At 56.6% G+C, this 14,104-nt stretch overlaps 1 protein-coding gene across 1 annotated transcript in view; it reads left to right on the forward strand.

Moving 5' to 3' along the window:
* Nucleotides 1–14,104, forward strand: part of MYO15B (myosin XVB) — a 96,735-nt gene that overhangs the window by 56,035 nt on the left and 26,596 nt on the right. Inside the window, exons 26-37 of the mRNA XM_089771932.1 lie at nucleotides 1,253–1,383; nucleotides 2,227–2,322; nucleotides 6,819–7,054; nucleotides 7,151–7,329; nucleotides 8,007–8,079; nucleotides 9,416–9,604; nucleotides 9,691–9,788; nucleotides 9,988–10,079; nucleotides 10,302–10,389; nucleotides 11,886–11,999; nucleotides 12,569–12,660; nucleotides 13,669–13,995. Of these exons, the coding sequence (XP_089628058.1) occupies nucleotides 1,253–1,383; nucleotides 2,227–2,322; nucleotides 6,819–7,054; nucleotides 7,151–7,329; nucleotides 8,007–8,079; nucleotides 9,416–9,604; nucleotides 9,691–9,788; nucleotides 9,988–10,079; nucleotides 10,302–10,389; nucleotides 11,886–11,999; nucleotides 12,569–12,660; nucleotides 13,669–13,995 (1,715 nt within the window). The remainder of the gene's footprint in view (nucleotides 1–1,252; nucleotides 1,384–2,226; nucleotides 2,323–6,818; nucleotides 7,055–7,150; nucleotides 7,330–8,006; nucleotides 8,080–9,415; nucleotides 9,605–9,690; nucleotides 9,789–9,987; nucleotides 10,080–10,301; nucleotides 10,390–11,885; nucleotides 12,000–12,568; nucleotides 12,661–13,668; nucleotides 13,996–14,104) is intronic.

Raw genomic sequence — 14,104 nt, forward strand, 5'->3', positions numbered from 1 at the left:
TTAATTTGTATGATGGTAGCAGCTAGGAGTCCCAGCTGAAATAGGGGCCTCAGCGCGCTAGATGCTGTACAAACATACAGCAAGAGACGGCCCCTGCCCCAGTCTGACTGTGCGAGCCATAGAAAGGGACAGAGGCACAGAGAGCCGCTAAGATTTCCTGCAGTTCCACAGCTGTTCTATTACCCGCTATATAACATCCCCGGTCGTGACTTCGTCCCAGTGCAGAATGAGGAAGTTTTGAAACCTTGGAAGCTTTCCTGGGACAAGAAAACTTTTGGCTTCCCCTGAAGTGCCAGGAAGGTTTAACCAGAGGGGGTGGCAGTGGGGGAGGCGCTGCTTGGAAAGCGGAAGGAGGGGGGGGAGAGCAGGAGAAGGCGAGCAGAAGCCGTGTTGCTTTGGGAAGTCTCTGTAGCCTGGGAGGCGTTTGTTGTCCTATCGCCCCGATAACTCCCTTATCTGCTGCCTCGCTTTCGGTGACCTCTGGTTTATTTATCAACTGGGACACTGCCAGCTGAGTCTCTGCAGGGCTCCATTATTTGTACACTGTGAAGGAATGGCAATGCCTCCAAGCTGGCCAGGGGCGTTCCCTGTGGGTGTCCAAGGTTTGCTCCACACCTGAGCTACTCCTGGATGTGTTGTTTCCCTGACCCACCTCTGCTCCGCAAAGTCCCCCTTTCTAGAAGAGCCTTTGAGTCCATTCCCTGAAGAAGCTGCCCTGTCTCTCCAACCCCAGCTAGAGCAAAGGCAGCGTGAGGGGCTGAGTGCAGCTGGCCAGGCATTTACCCGTTGCCCTCCCCTCTCTGGTGCCAGCATTACAGACCCCCAGCTCTGTTGCTGCCCCCCGGGGCACAGGCATTAGCAATGAGCTGGGGAGCAGGCAGGCAGGAGGGTCACACCAGTCATGCTCTCCAAAGGGGAAAATGGCAGCAAACTGCATTTGGCAGGTAGGCAGGGAGGTCTAGTGGGGGGAGCAGCTGGGTGTGGCAGGGGTCTGTGGGGATGGGGAAATGGGGTGGGTGTCTCAGGTGGGGGTGGTGGGGGAAGGAGGTTTTGTAGGTGTCTCTGGTGGGTGATGGTAGCGATGGGGGTTGGGTGCCTCCGGTGTCTCAGAGATAGGGGTTGGTGTGGGTAGCTTGGGAGATGCTGTGGGTGTCTCTGGTGGGCAGGCAGTGTTGTTAACTGGGTGTGTGGCACTGTGTCTAGGTGGGCCTGAGGCTGTGTATTCATCCCCCCCCCCCCCTCTCGCTTACAGGCAAGCACCATGTCCAGGCCAATCAGATCACTGAGGTTTCACCTCCAGAGGTCAAGGCCAAGTGCGATCTCTCCCTCCCACCCAACATCAACCACTCGCTCTTCTCTGCCTTCATCAGGTCTCACTTCCAGGTAGGATGCTGCTGATGCCATGAGCCACAGGGATCAGTGTTCCCTCTAACTTTTTCTATCCATGTGCAGAATAAATGTTGTTATGTGCACTGAGGCACAAGCAGATGTGCACCACCATTAGGAACACATGGTTCCAGCTGTGGGCGGTTGTGGGCAGCATTGGAATCTCTCCTGGGTGGCTGCCCAAGTCCTCAGTTTGCAGAGAACCCTGACAGGGACCCTTCCATTCTCTCTTGCCCCTTCTCCTCCCTGCTTGCTGCCCCTCTACCCCTCCCTTCGTTGTTGTCTCCTCCTCTCCCCATCTCTGCCATTCTGCCCCAGATTCCACGGGGTTCTGCCTCTCCCCTACTCTCACGTATTCAGAAGTGCTGGAACTAGAGGGGCAGGGGGTGCTGTCGCATGCCCTGGCTGGAAGCAGTTTCCATCAGATGCAGGGTTTGCAGTCTGGTTCAGTGTCTCTCAGTGCCCCGCTTTACAAATTGTTCCAGCCCCCTGAACGTGCTTTCTCTGTCAGGATGCTTTCCTGGGCTCCTTAACCCCCTTGTCTCTCTGCTCCAGTATGTGCCTGAACATCGGGGATTGCAGAAACACCCCCCCCCCCACCCGGAGCTGCGTACTGGGTCTATGCTTTGCGTCCCCACAGGCTGTGTCTATGGCACTGAGCTGTCATTAGGGACTTTGCCTTGGAATGTTACAAAGGACTGATCCCCACAAGAAGCCATCTGCTGCCGCCTCAGCCCATTCCTGGCACAGCTGGGAGGAATGCAGAGTCCTGCTGTGGATTCTGGCTTTCTCCTAGGGCTTGTAGCAGGCCCATGAACTCAGCCCGTTTTTACCACCTAGGAGCCCAACTTCCCTGCCCTGGGGCAGCCCCTGCAGCAGCCCTTAACCCGCCTGGAGGGCGAGGACAAGAAGAGCGCTTTGGAGATCAACAAGCTGGTGAGCGGAGTGTATGTGTGTGCATGAGTGTGCGCACGTGCAGCAGTTCATCACAGAGCCAGCCTGTGATATCGGACAATCCCAAAGCCCCCCGCTGGCCTTGGTAGTGGGGCAATAGTGAACTAGGAAGGCACATTATGCAGGCACTCGGCTCCTCTAGGAGCTCTGTCTCCAGAAGGGGAGGGGCCTTACTGAGGTTCACAGGACCCCAAGTGCAGTAATGCCCCCAGAAGGAAAGTCATGTGGTCTAGAGGTTCCGGGAAAAGAACGGTGGATTCGCACGCCACCACGTTACTGACTTGCTGTCTCCCCATGCACCAGTCCCCTGACCTCCTGACAAGCTTGGAGACAGGAGGGAGGGCAGGACCTGCTGCAGCATCTGAGCTGAGGTATCCAGGGGAAGCAAATTGGCTAAGGATATGTCCCAAGGGCAGTGCTAACCCTGGCCATGGGCTCCCGGGTGGTAGCAGCCGCGCTGCAAAGCCACAGGCGAGTTGCTGCATTCTCACTGGTGCCGTGCTCGCCCCTGTATATCACTAGGGCTTCTGGGGCACAACCCATGGCTCTGAGCCCTGCACCAAACTCTTTGGTTCTTTCCCAGGGAGTGGTGGGAGAACACATCTGTCCTGTGTGCCTGGGCAGGGGGGCTGGAAAGGCAGTGGATGCTTTCAACACTCCAGCAGTTTCACCTGCATCCACCCAGCAAACGTGGTGGGTTACCAGCTTGAGTGAAAGCGCTGTCGCCTACAGCCCCCGCTGGGCCAGCTGGCCTGAGCTGGGTGAGGATATTGTGTGTGAACCGGAGAGAGGCTGGGACAACACCCAGTGCAGACAAGGGATTCTGTTAACTTGAAATGTTCTAGGGGACGTGTTAAGCGCAGTTGTCCGCTGGGGCATGGTGTTGCGCTGGATGGAGCAAGTGTGCTGCGGGGGTCCGAGGGGCTTGGACACCTGGATGGAAGCTCCCTTCAACTGCTGGTTTGGGAGGCTGAAACTGAAGGGTTGTGGCTGGTTCCGGGGTGGGGGGCGAGGGAGCAGATCACAGAGGGGGTTGGGCAGCTGGGCTGTGGTCAGGAAGCAGGGCCGGACCACAACATTTTGGCACCTGAGGTGGGGAGCTCAAATGACGCCCCCATGTCCTCTCGCTTGGGCCAAAACTTTGAAAGGTCTCAATTCTCTGGGCCCTAGTGGCACCCCCCCCAGTCTGGCACCTGAGGTGGCCTCCTTAGTCTGCCTCATGGTAAGACCAGCCCTGTCAGGAAGGGAAGATTAGCACAAGAAATAGAAGGGTAGCCCTGTAGCTAAAACGTAGCCGTATGCGGCGTAATCGGCCAGCCTCCCTTTCTGACAGATCGGAACAGCCTAGGGCCACTGGAAGCTGCAGCAGACGAGCTGTTTATGCCTGTTACTGATGTCCAGGCGGGACCAGACCAGCAGGGTCACCCATTCCCCTTAGGACTGCTCTCTTCTTCCATATAGGAGTGTCAGAGTGTAAGCCCCCGTGTGCTTCTTATAAGCATGACAGGAAGGTTACTGAACACTGCTGTGGGGTTTGTTGTGGTTACCTTGGCTAATGGTTTTGCAAAGCCGGCAATCGGGCACTTGGTCGGGGGGGAGGATTGAAGAGGACTCCCGAAATAGTTAGGAACAGCAGCCACCAAAAGGTGAGTGTCCCAAGAGAATGCTGCAAGGGCTGTACTAGTGACCTAGAGACACCAGTGTGGGACGAGGTGGGGGCCTAGAAGAGGGCCGTCGGTGCTGCCTGGGTTAACTCTGCAGCGAAGAGAAGGGGTTAAGTCAATATCTATAGTTATTTAAAGGCACTAAATGCCAGGGGGTGTGGCGCTGTTGCTGTCCTAAGTGTACAAGGTGAGGCATGAGGCAAGAGACTCACTCCCCCGCCCCAGATGATCTAACAATGATACTCTGCAGACCTCTAATATTTTTCCTCCTAGCATCACCCAGCTCTGTGCAAATAACAGGCAGGCCCTGGAAGGGACTGTTGGTGTTATCCAGGCCTGCCAATGGGGAGGGGACAACAGCCATGGGGTCTGTCAATGCAAAGGCGCTCGTGGCTTCCGGCTGCCGCTGCTGCTACTGCAGCAGTCAGAACCCTGGGCCTCCTTTAAATTGCTGCCGGAGCACCTCTCAGTGAGGCTGTGAGGGCTTGGGTGTGGGTTCAGCTCCGCAGTCAGGACAGCACCAAGGGCTGGCTGCTCTGGCCTCTGCCCCGGCCCTTCCACCCGAGACCCGAGTGGCCCATTCACTTGCCCTGGGGCCTGTGGAAGCTGTCATCCCGCAATAGCCACAAACAGACTCACCAAACACGAGAGAATTGTAGCCCTGTCCCACTGAAATCCGTGGGAGTTTGGCCAGTGGCTTTCATGTGAGCAGAAAAGGGCCTGAAATGACTTGCCCAAAGTTAGCATCTCAGAGCCAGGAAGAGAAGAACGTGAGAACCCAGACACCTCGTCCCCCACTCTAACCATTAGGCATCGCTGTGACACAGGGTCCCCACACAGCCCTGCTGCGCCATTCTGCTATGAGTGCCAATTACTGAGTCCATGGGGAAAATACCCTACATCCTCTGCAAAACAGAACCTGGCAGTGTCTTTTGGGCCTATAAGGGGTGGGGCACTCTGGGTGAGTCTACACAGCAGTGAGAGACCCACAGCAGCTAGACACATACAAGGTGGGAGGGTCCCAGAGTTTGAGCTCCAGCAATGTCTACACCCCATGTGTCAGCTGGCATGGGCCCGGCCCAGCTTTTTCTTTGCTGTTCAGACATGTACTTTCGTGTGTGGCATAGAGTGGATGGAAGTGCTCTCTGGCAAACCTGACCTTACTTTTGTAAATATCTAGACTAAAGCTTATGTCTGAAAGTGTTTGATGGAGTTGATTGTGCAGTTCTGATGTAATGCGAGAACAACAGACGAGAGGGAAGGGGTGGAACGAGGAAGGCCGGAGTTACAATACAGTCATGCAGTGACTCTCCATGTAGGCACGTGTACACTCGTGTGACTCAAAGGTCTGCCAGTGGCAAAACTCCCATGGGAATTCAGCAGGATAGGGCCAAGACTCTTATGTTCGGTGAGGCTGTTTATGGAGCTTTAGGGATAACACCAGCACACATCACATCTTCTCCAAAATGACAGCACTTACTCATTCTGTACAGTATGGATGTTCTGGGAATACACATATTAATCTGCTAATGATTTAAGAAATTAATTAATTAAAAATGAATTTAATTAATTACGAAATATCATAAGTTCTCACTAACATGTGTCCAAAGTTCTCACTAACATGACAACAGACTCTTCAAATTTCCAGGATAGTGAAAATAAAGAGGAAGAAGATAAATCCTTAAAATATGTAGCCTTTGTACAGGATTTCAGTGAGTTTTAACTATATGGGAAGTTTAAGGAGTTTCTTCTGTTCCTGAGAACTCTGGGGACAAAAGAGAGCCAGGCATTTTTTTAATAGGCCGACTTTAGAATAATTTTAATTCCTAAACTTATTCACAGATTGACTTTGTAAATTCTCAGAGCCTTCATTGTGCCCTCAGAGAGGAAGTGCTGTAATTCTGGGAAGTGTGTGAAGCATTTTCCATACAGAATGGAGGCTGAAGTTCTGCTTTAAGTGCACTATCAGCCCAGCCTAAAGTTTCCACTGATGCCTTCAGAATACCTAGCCCTTTTTAGTCTATAGATCTCAGATCTCTTCACCTAGACTGGGTGAGCACCACGTCCTTTATTGTACAGACAGGTAAACTGAGGCCCAGAGAGGGCAGGTGACTTACCCAAGGTCACATAGTATGTCAGTCACATTCAGGAATAGAGTTCAGGAGTTCAGGCTCCCAGTTTAATGTCCTATCCCCATGACATGCTGTGACGGTGCGTTGGGGGTCCCCCGTCTCTTGCACCCCGAAATGGCACAAACAGACTGCACCAGCCGGTGGAATAGAGGAAGTTTATTGCCTCTCCAGGATACAGCACAGCACAGATGGAATCTGGTCACAGAGCTGGGCTAGGATGCCTCAGGCCCCCTTGAGATGGGGGGGAGACTGGGCCCCTAAACTCCAGCCCCTTTCCCTAGGCTGTTTCCTCCATGCTCCCAGACAGAAACTAACTTACACCCTTCCAGCCCTGCCCCCCAGCCAGGGCAGCATTCCCCCTTCCTTTGTTCCTCTCCATGGGGGGTATCTGGTTCAACAGGTTTGGCATCACCTTTGCATAGTGAGGTTTTCCCTGCTGGGTCTTGCTCCAGACAGCAGAGGTCACCACAGCCCAGCAAGTACCCCCACTACGTCACACATGCTGCCTCCCAAATTCTCCTAAACCTCGGGCGTGCCTGAAATCTGAGCTCCAGTACAGATCTGCCTTTTGCAGAGGGATCCCGGACCTCTTGAACCTCCCAGTTCAGATGCAGTACCTGGAACTAGGGTCTGAAGTTTGCAGTCCAAGCCCCTCACTGATTTTCCATTGGGCCTCTTTCAGATCCTGCGGTTCATCGGGGATAGGAACCTCGAGAGCTGGCAGGAAGTGCTCCTAGGTAACTACGTCGCCAGCCGAGGACTGGGCAACCCGGCTTTGCGCGATGAGATTCTGAGTCAGGTGCTCAGCCAGGTGTGGAAGAACCCAGATGCGGAGCAGAGCCAGCGAGGCTACGCCCTGCTGGCTGCCTTTCTGAGCGCGTTCGCCCCTTCGCCAGAGCTGGAGAAGCCCCTGCTGAAGTAAGGAAGGGGAGGGGGGGCAGGGGAGAGGGCTCTTTTTATCGCTGTTTCCGGAGAGGAGCAGCGCGTAATTACAGGTGGCTGCTTGGTTTGCAGGTTCGTGTCAGACCACGGGCTGGAGGGCTACAATGCCGTCTGCCAGCGCAAGATCCTCACAGCAATGCAGCAAACCGAGACGAGCCCGGAGGTCTCCCGTGCCCACCCTCCCACCCTCTTGGAGTGGACCGCCAACCAGAGGAGAGGGAAGATGGTTCTGGACGTCTTCACCTATAATGGTAACTGGCTCCCGCCTGCCCCAACTGTGAGCCCCTTCAAGGCTTCTGCTGGAGCTGGAAAGGGGGCTCAGAAAGTCCTTCCCCTGGCTGGCTCTGGGCACAAGACCTGGGCTGCTGGCTGGCATGGCCAGGGAGGTCTGACCCGTTGTCCATCCCCTCCTGAAGTTAGAGGCAGTTTGGATTCAGGGTAAAGACAGAGACAGATTCCTGAGTTTCAGTTTCTTTGGGTGTGGGTGGGGCCCATCTAACTGCAGCCCTGGCTTGCTGCTCCGGCTCCAGCTAGAACAAAACCCCATTGCTCTGTGTCCTGCTGCTTGTGGATTCTCTGAACTGCTTCTCCAGGCGTTTGCCCTCCCCCCACAGACCCAGTGTGTGCTCGGCACCTCTGCAAACTGGGCCCCGGGGGTCGCAGCTGGGCTCCTACAGAGAGCGGCCATGAGCACCGGCCCACTGCACTTCCACCTGTGGGGTTCCGAACGCCCTGGCATTGGCAGGCGCTGTAACACAGAGCCCCCATGTGCTAGTCTAGAGGGTCGCAGGGAGAGTGCTTGACCGGCTCTCAGTGCCTCTGGGTGTCCTTGGAAGGCCGGGTGTGATCCTCCCGCAGAGCTTGCCACACATCGCATGGTGCCTGGGTCCTGTGGACGGCTCTGCTGACTCTCTCTTTCCTGGCCTAGAGGAGAGGTTCTCTGCTGAAGTGGAGTCCTGGACGACAGCAGAACAATACGCAGGCTGGATCCTGGGTTCAAGGTACAGCTCGAGGGGGGAGTGCTATTGTTCTTTGGGTTCACACTGGGCCGGGCTCCAGGCCAGGAGTCAGATGCTTATCACTGGGAGGGTTGCATTTTCCACTATCACCCCTCTCTCCAGACGTACCCAGTTTATACCTCTAATAACACAGGAATTGCTAAACTGGCCCATTTAGTCCAGGATCCCACTTCTGAATGTGGCCAGCACCAGCTGCTTCTGAAGAAACTGAAAGAAACCCCACAATTATAGAGTATGAGGGAACGATTCTTCCTGACCCCCAGGCCTTAGTGGTTGGCTCCTGCCCTGAAGCATGAAGGTTTGCAGCCCTTATTTCAGGCTAGAACTCTGTGGATAACTTGGGCTCTTGAGACTCTGTGGACTGAACCGTTCTGACTCCAAATAGATTGGTACTTTGAGAAGTGTTTGGAACTGGCGGGAAGGGCAGAGAGTGAAAGGTGGCAGGGGAAGGAGGGTGTCAAAGACTCCAGGATGCGGCATGAAGCCTCCTATGAGTTTCTCCTTTGCATTATCTTTTGACACTGATGTGCAGATGCAGCCTCCTGTGTGTGAGGAGGTGCAGATGATGGAGCAGAAAAGGGTGGTGGTGATAACGACCCATAGCTCTCTCATAGCACTTTTCATCCGTAGCGCTTTACAAAGGTCAGGGCCACATTTCAGAGATGGAGAAACTGAGGCACCAGGCTGGGAAGTGACTTACTTAAGGTCAGCCTGCTAGAAGAGCCAGGAATAGAAGCCAGGTCTTCTGAGTCCCCGTCTCATCTTTTATTCACTGCAACACGCTGCCTCTGGGCAGGCCAGCAAGATGGGACTGGTGAAACTCTGTCTGGTAGAGCCCAGAGAAGTGCTGTCAAGTCAGGAGCAGAAGCTGCGTGTCTCCCCGTGTCTGTCCTAGCTCAGTGTGCAGGGGGAGAGGAAGGACCATTGATCCCATGGATCATCTTGGGGCGTGGGAATCGGCAGCTCTGGATGCAGTCCCTGGCTCTGCCAGATTCACTGTCTGATCTTGGGCAAATCTTTTAATCACTGTTGTCTTGCTCTCCCCCTCTGAGCAGCAGGGACGGTGCTCTGTCCCTTCCAGTGGGGCTCTGGGAAAGCTTGCATTTGCTGGGGGAAGATTAGAATTTGCTGGGGGCGCTGTAGATTCTGTTGAGGGGAGGAATAACTAGCCTGGACTAGAAAAAGCTGGTGCTGGGGGAAGGAAATTGAACTCTTTCTTCTCAGCATCTCTCCCTCCCTGTCTTTCCCTCCCACCCCGGTGCTCCTCTCGCTAACTCTACCATCCTCTCCCTCTCGCCCCTTCCTCCCCTCTTCTCAGGGGCTTGGATAAGGATCCTCGAGGGTGGGCCATCTCCATGCTGTCAGGTGAGGTGTGGCAGGACCTGCTGGGCTGCGACTTCATGCTGGACCTCATTGGAGAGATGGAGGAGGCTGGCCACTCTTCAGCTGACTATCCCATCACACCCGAGCAGGGCGGTGGCCCCTTCCAGAGCCCTTCTTTGGACGGGTGAGTGTCCCTCGCTGCCTCCCAAGCCGACACCCCACTCGCAGCCCTTTGTGCTTTGCTCAGCTCTCTGACCGTCCCTCTGACAGGACGGAGTGGGACATCCCTCCAGCACCGGGCATTCAGGCGCCCTCTCTCCCTCCGCCATTCCTGCCGCCGTCCCTCGACGCCGAGAGCGTCTACTCAGGTGAGCTCTCCCCGGGAGTGGGGCAGGCACTCGGAAGAGTCAGCCGCCACAGACCCCAGCCAGCGGGTGGCTGAAGTCAGCAGCGTTCAGTGGGGCAGGGAGTGGGGGGCGGGGGGTTTCATATTCTGTGTAATGACACTGGGGAAAGGAGGGGGGGCTGTTCCACGCCTAACTAGTGACTGGACTCTGTTTGCTCCAGGAGCAGTGGGTGGCCTGAGGTCCCCCAAAGGCCTAGAGCACTATGTGGATAACCTCTTCGACCCTGTGCTCCACCAAGGGTCCAGAGTGCCCGTAAGTCTCACGCCGCTTCCTCCCTTGTCTGCTTGCTGCTGCCTTTCCGTCCCTTGTGCCCGTGGCAGGCTGCACGTTCCTCCCCAGGAGCTCAGCTCAGTGTGGAGCGGAGAGGTGATCCCAGCGTGCATCTTTCCCCTTGTCTGTCCTGCTGTACACACTGTCTGTCCCCTACCCCGCCCCCTGTCCTGGGGAGCTGCGTAACGCTGGGTCTCGCTGTAGGGTTTGGAGAATGGAAGGAGCCTGACTGAACGCATGAAAGGAGGAGGAAAGATCGGACCCACCCAGCAAGGAGCCTTTCCTTCTGCAGGTCAGTAGGGGGGCTGAGCATCTCTGGGTCAGCCTGTGGTGAGGCCGTGGCAGGGACGGCTGCTGGGCCGCGGGGGTGTATGAGCCAGGGCAGGACAGCTGGCCTCCAGGACTGATTCCCAGTGCGGTCTGGACTGGGTCTGCGTATGCCTTGGGAGCCTGCGACGCTCAGATTGGCCCTGCACCCCCGGCACCGCCGAGTCCCTGCGCAGAATGTCTCCTCCTGCTCGGAGCCCAACAACCGAACCTGGAGACGGCTCGTCCCTCCCCCATCCCAACCCTCCCCAAGCACCCACCTCCACGGACATCAGCGTCTCAGGCCCACCTTAACCCTTCCCACAGCCGTAGAGGAGCCAGCATACTCCAAATTGGGCAGCCTCAGAGGGGAGGATTTTAATCTCTCTTATTGTTTCCTCACAGCCTTCCCCATCGTCCCTAGCTATTCAGAGGGTTAGTAAGTCGGAACCATACTCAGGTCCTCGCTCTTGCGTGTGTGCGTTCTTCTCTCTCTCTCTCTCTCTCGTTCCCTCTTGTCTGTGTGCTTGGCGTCCGGGGGGGACAGTTAGACCTTCGTGGGGCATGGCTGGGCGGTGGTTAGGAACTTGTGGGCCCTGGGAATACCCGTGGCTGGGGCAACACTTGGGATGCAGAGATATGGGCAGCTTGATGATTGCACATCTGTGAGACGGGGCATTCGTGGCCCTTGCAGATCTTGGGGCCCGGCCATTTTGGGAACATAGCTGTGGCTGTCAGAAATCACGGCCGCATAGCCAGTTGCCAGCCATGGCTATTTCACAAATGGGCGAGGCATGTGGTATTTGAAATGGGTTGGTGTGTACTGCGCTGGGGCTCCGTGGAAGGAGGTGAACCCCCCCCCATTCTTTTCTAGCCGTGACCACAGTCTGGAGGCTTTGTGCACAAGGGCCCTCCTGTTTCACAGCCCGGGACGCAGCAGGGGCTCATGCCAACAAGGGGGGGACTCTTCCCGGGCATCCTGTCCGAGGCTCTGTTCTGTGTCTGCCGTGGGCTCTTTGCCAGTTCAGCCGTGTTGGCTTCAGCTGGGGGTAGGGGGGCTTCCAACGCACTGGACGTGGCAGGTCCAAGGAGCTTTGTCCGTCAGCGGAAGACATTCTCCCTTGTAAACAGAAATGCTGCAGACCAGGGCTTTTGGCCTCAGTAGCTTCCTGGTTGGGCTGGGCCCAGGGGCGCACAGTGAGGCTGGGCAGGCGGCGGAGCCCAGAACATGCTGTTGAGTGGCATCAGTGTGCCAAGTTGCCAGGCGCCCCCTCCCGCTCGGTCTGTCCTGACCCTTTCCTCCTGCCTGGGTGTTGCCGTGGTGCTTTCTGAGTGATGGGAAGTCCCATCCCATGCCACCGTGCTCCATACACATCAGCGGTGCCAGCGGGTCTGCCTGGGGGTCTGCCTGGGGCTGGACAGGGCTTTCCTCCTTGGGCGTCACTGACCATGCCGACTGTCCTTGTGGCATCTTTCCCCCAGGCTACCCTGGACTGATGCAAGTCCCAGCTTACCAGCCCATGCCAATGATGGGTGGAATGATGGCAGCCCCCATGCCGATGATGCCAGCGCTAGGCGGGATGCCACCCATGCCAGGTAACAGAATGCAAAAATGGCCCAGTAAATCCCAGGGGGGCTGGTCTTTGGACTGAGGGGCGGGTGGGCGCTGGGTGAGTTCATTTACCCAGGGCCTTTATCGTTAGGCTCAGATGGCCCCTGCGACCCCTTCTCACCCCCTGACTCTGGGATGCGCTTTACCAGTAACAGACAGGAATTGCAGCAGCCACCCCTGAAATGCAGCCACCTCTGTGCTGGAGCCTGGCGGTCCCACAGCCCCACACAACAGTGTAGAGCAGGAAGTGGGGAACGTGCGGCATCCAATGGACCGGGCAGGAGGCAGAATCTAATCACCCAACCTGGGCTGGGCCAGGGCAATGTCTTGTGTGTTTGGAGGTGCACCCCCGGGGTGGGCTCGGGGCTGCCACATGCACCTCAGGCTCCAGCTGTGATGTCCATGTGCCCCTGCGTGCAGACACCACCGGCAGGCACCCTGCGCGCCTCTGTGTCCCCCGCCTAATGCGCAGGGGCCTGTCGGGGGCTTCCCTGCCCCCCCAGGCAGGCAGCTGCCTTTGCCTTGCGATTATCATCTCGTGTCTCTCTCGCAGCCATGATGGCGCCTCAGCCAGTGATCCCAGCTGTGGATCCCAATCAGCTCGCAGCACAACAAGCCTTTATCAACCAGCAGGCCCTGCTCATGGTGCGTGCCAAGGGCGTGGGGGAGGGAGCAAGTCTGTGAGGAGACAATGCACCAGAGTGAATGCGGACTCTTCCCTACCACACTCAAGCTTCTTCCTAACGTGTGTGTGTGTGTGTGTATACACCCTGTGCAGTGGGGATGTGTGTGTGTGTGTGTATACACCCTGTGCAGTGGGGATGTGTGTGTGTGTGTGTATACACCCTGTGCAGTGGGGATGTGTGTGTGTGTGTGTATACACCCTGTGCAGTGGGGATGTGTGTGTGTACACACCATGTGCAGTGGAGGTGTGTGTGTGTGTGTGTGTATACATCCTGTGCAGTGGGGATGTGTGTGTGTGTGTGTATACACCCTGTGCAGTGGGGATGTGTGTGTGTACACACCATGTGCAGTGGAGGCGTGTGTGTTTGTGTATACACACCCTGTGCAGTGTGTGTGTGTGTGTGTGTGTGTATACACACCCTGTGCAGTGTGTGTGTGTGTGTGTGTGTGTGTGTGTGTGTGTGTGTGTATACACACCCTGTGCAGTGGGGAATTCTTCTTATCTGCACTGTGCAGAAGGGGGAACTGAGGCATGCAGCAGGTAAGTGACTTGCCCAAGACCACATTGTGGGTGAGTGGCAGAGCCAGGGTAGACCACAGGACCCCCCAGCTCTAAGCACTAGACCAGAGGCGCCAAATGGGAGGTCACTGGGCATGCAAATCCTGCAGCCTCTCTTTCTGTCTGGCTCAAGGTGCATTAACTCCGTAGCCTAGTGCCCGACAGCACGTTAGCCCTCTGAGGGAACAAGAGCTCCCTGTGGACAGCATGGTGAGGATCCAAGGTTCCTGGAGCGTGCCTGCCTGGGCAGTGGGGGGTGTGGGGCTGCCTCAGCCCATAACGTGGTTACATTAATGGCGCTGGTTAGGAGCTTAGTGGCTCTGCGTCTCCTGGGGAAGAATGGAGGTGGCTGCCCAGGCTTCGGCGTGTGAGTGCGCAGAGATCATGGAGACTTGGATTTCTTCTTTCAGGCTCAGCAGATGACCCTTCAGGCCATGACGATTTCCCAGCAGCAGCAGCAGCAGCAGCAGCAGCAGCAGCAGCAGCAGCAGCCACGGCGGAGGTCTCCTGAGCCCCCAAGGCCAAGACGAGCCTTGACACCACCTCCACCTCCGGCCCCGGCTCCGGCCCCGGCCCCGGCCCCGGCCCCGGCCCCGGCTCCGGCTCCGGCTCCGGCTCCAGCTCCAGCTCCAGCTCCAGCTCCAGCTCCAGCTCCAGCTCCAGCTTCAAAACCAAAGAAAACCTATAACAGCAAGAAGGTTGCACCAGCAGCCGCAGCAGAACCGGTACCAGCCAAGGTGTCTCCAGCAGCGACCGGGTTTCCGTGTGACAGAGCCCCGGCTCCGCCAGTAGCCTAGCGAAGGGGGCGGGGCAGAGAACCTTGCTCAGAGGGTTGTGTGCAGGTGC

The sequence above is a fragment of the Pelodiscus sinensis genome, chromosome 20, assembly GCF_052426305.1.
Source record: "Pelodiscus sinensis isolate ZL-2025 chromosome 20, ASM5242630v1, whole genome shotgun sequence".
Taxonomy (NCBI): domain Eukaryota; kingdom Metazoa; phylum Chordata; order Testudines; family Trionychidae; genus Pelodiscus; species Pelodiscus sinensis.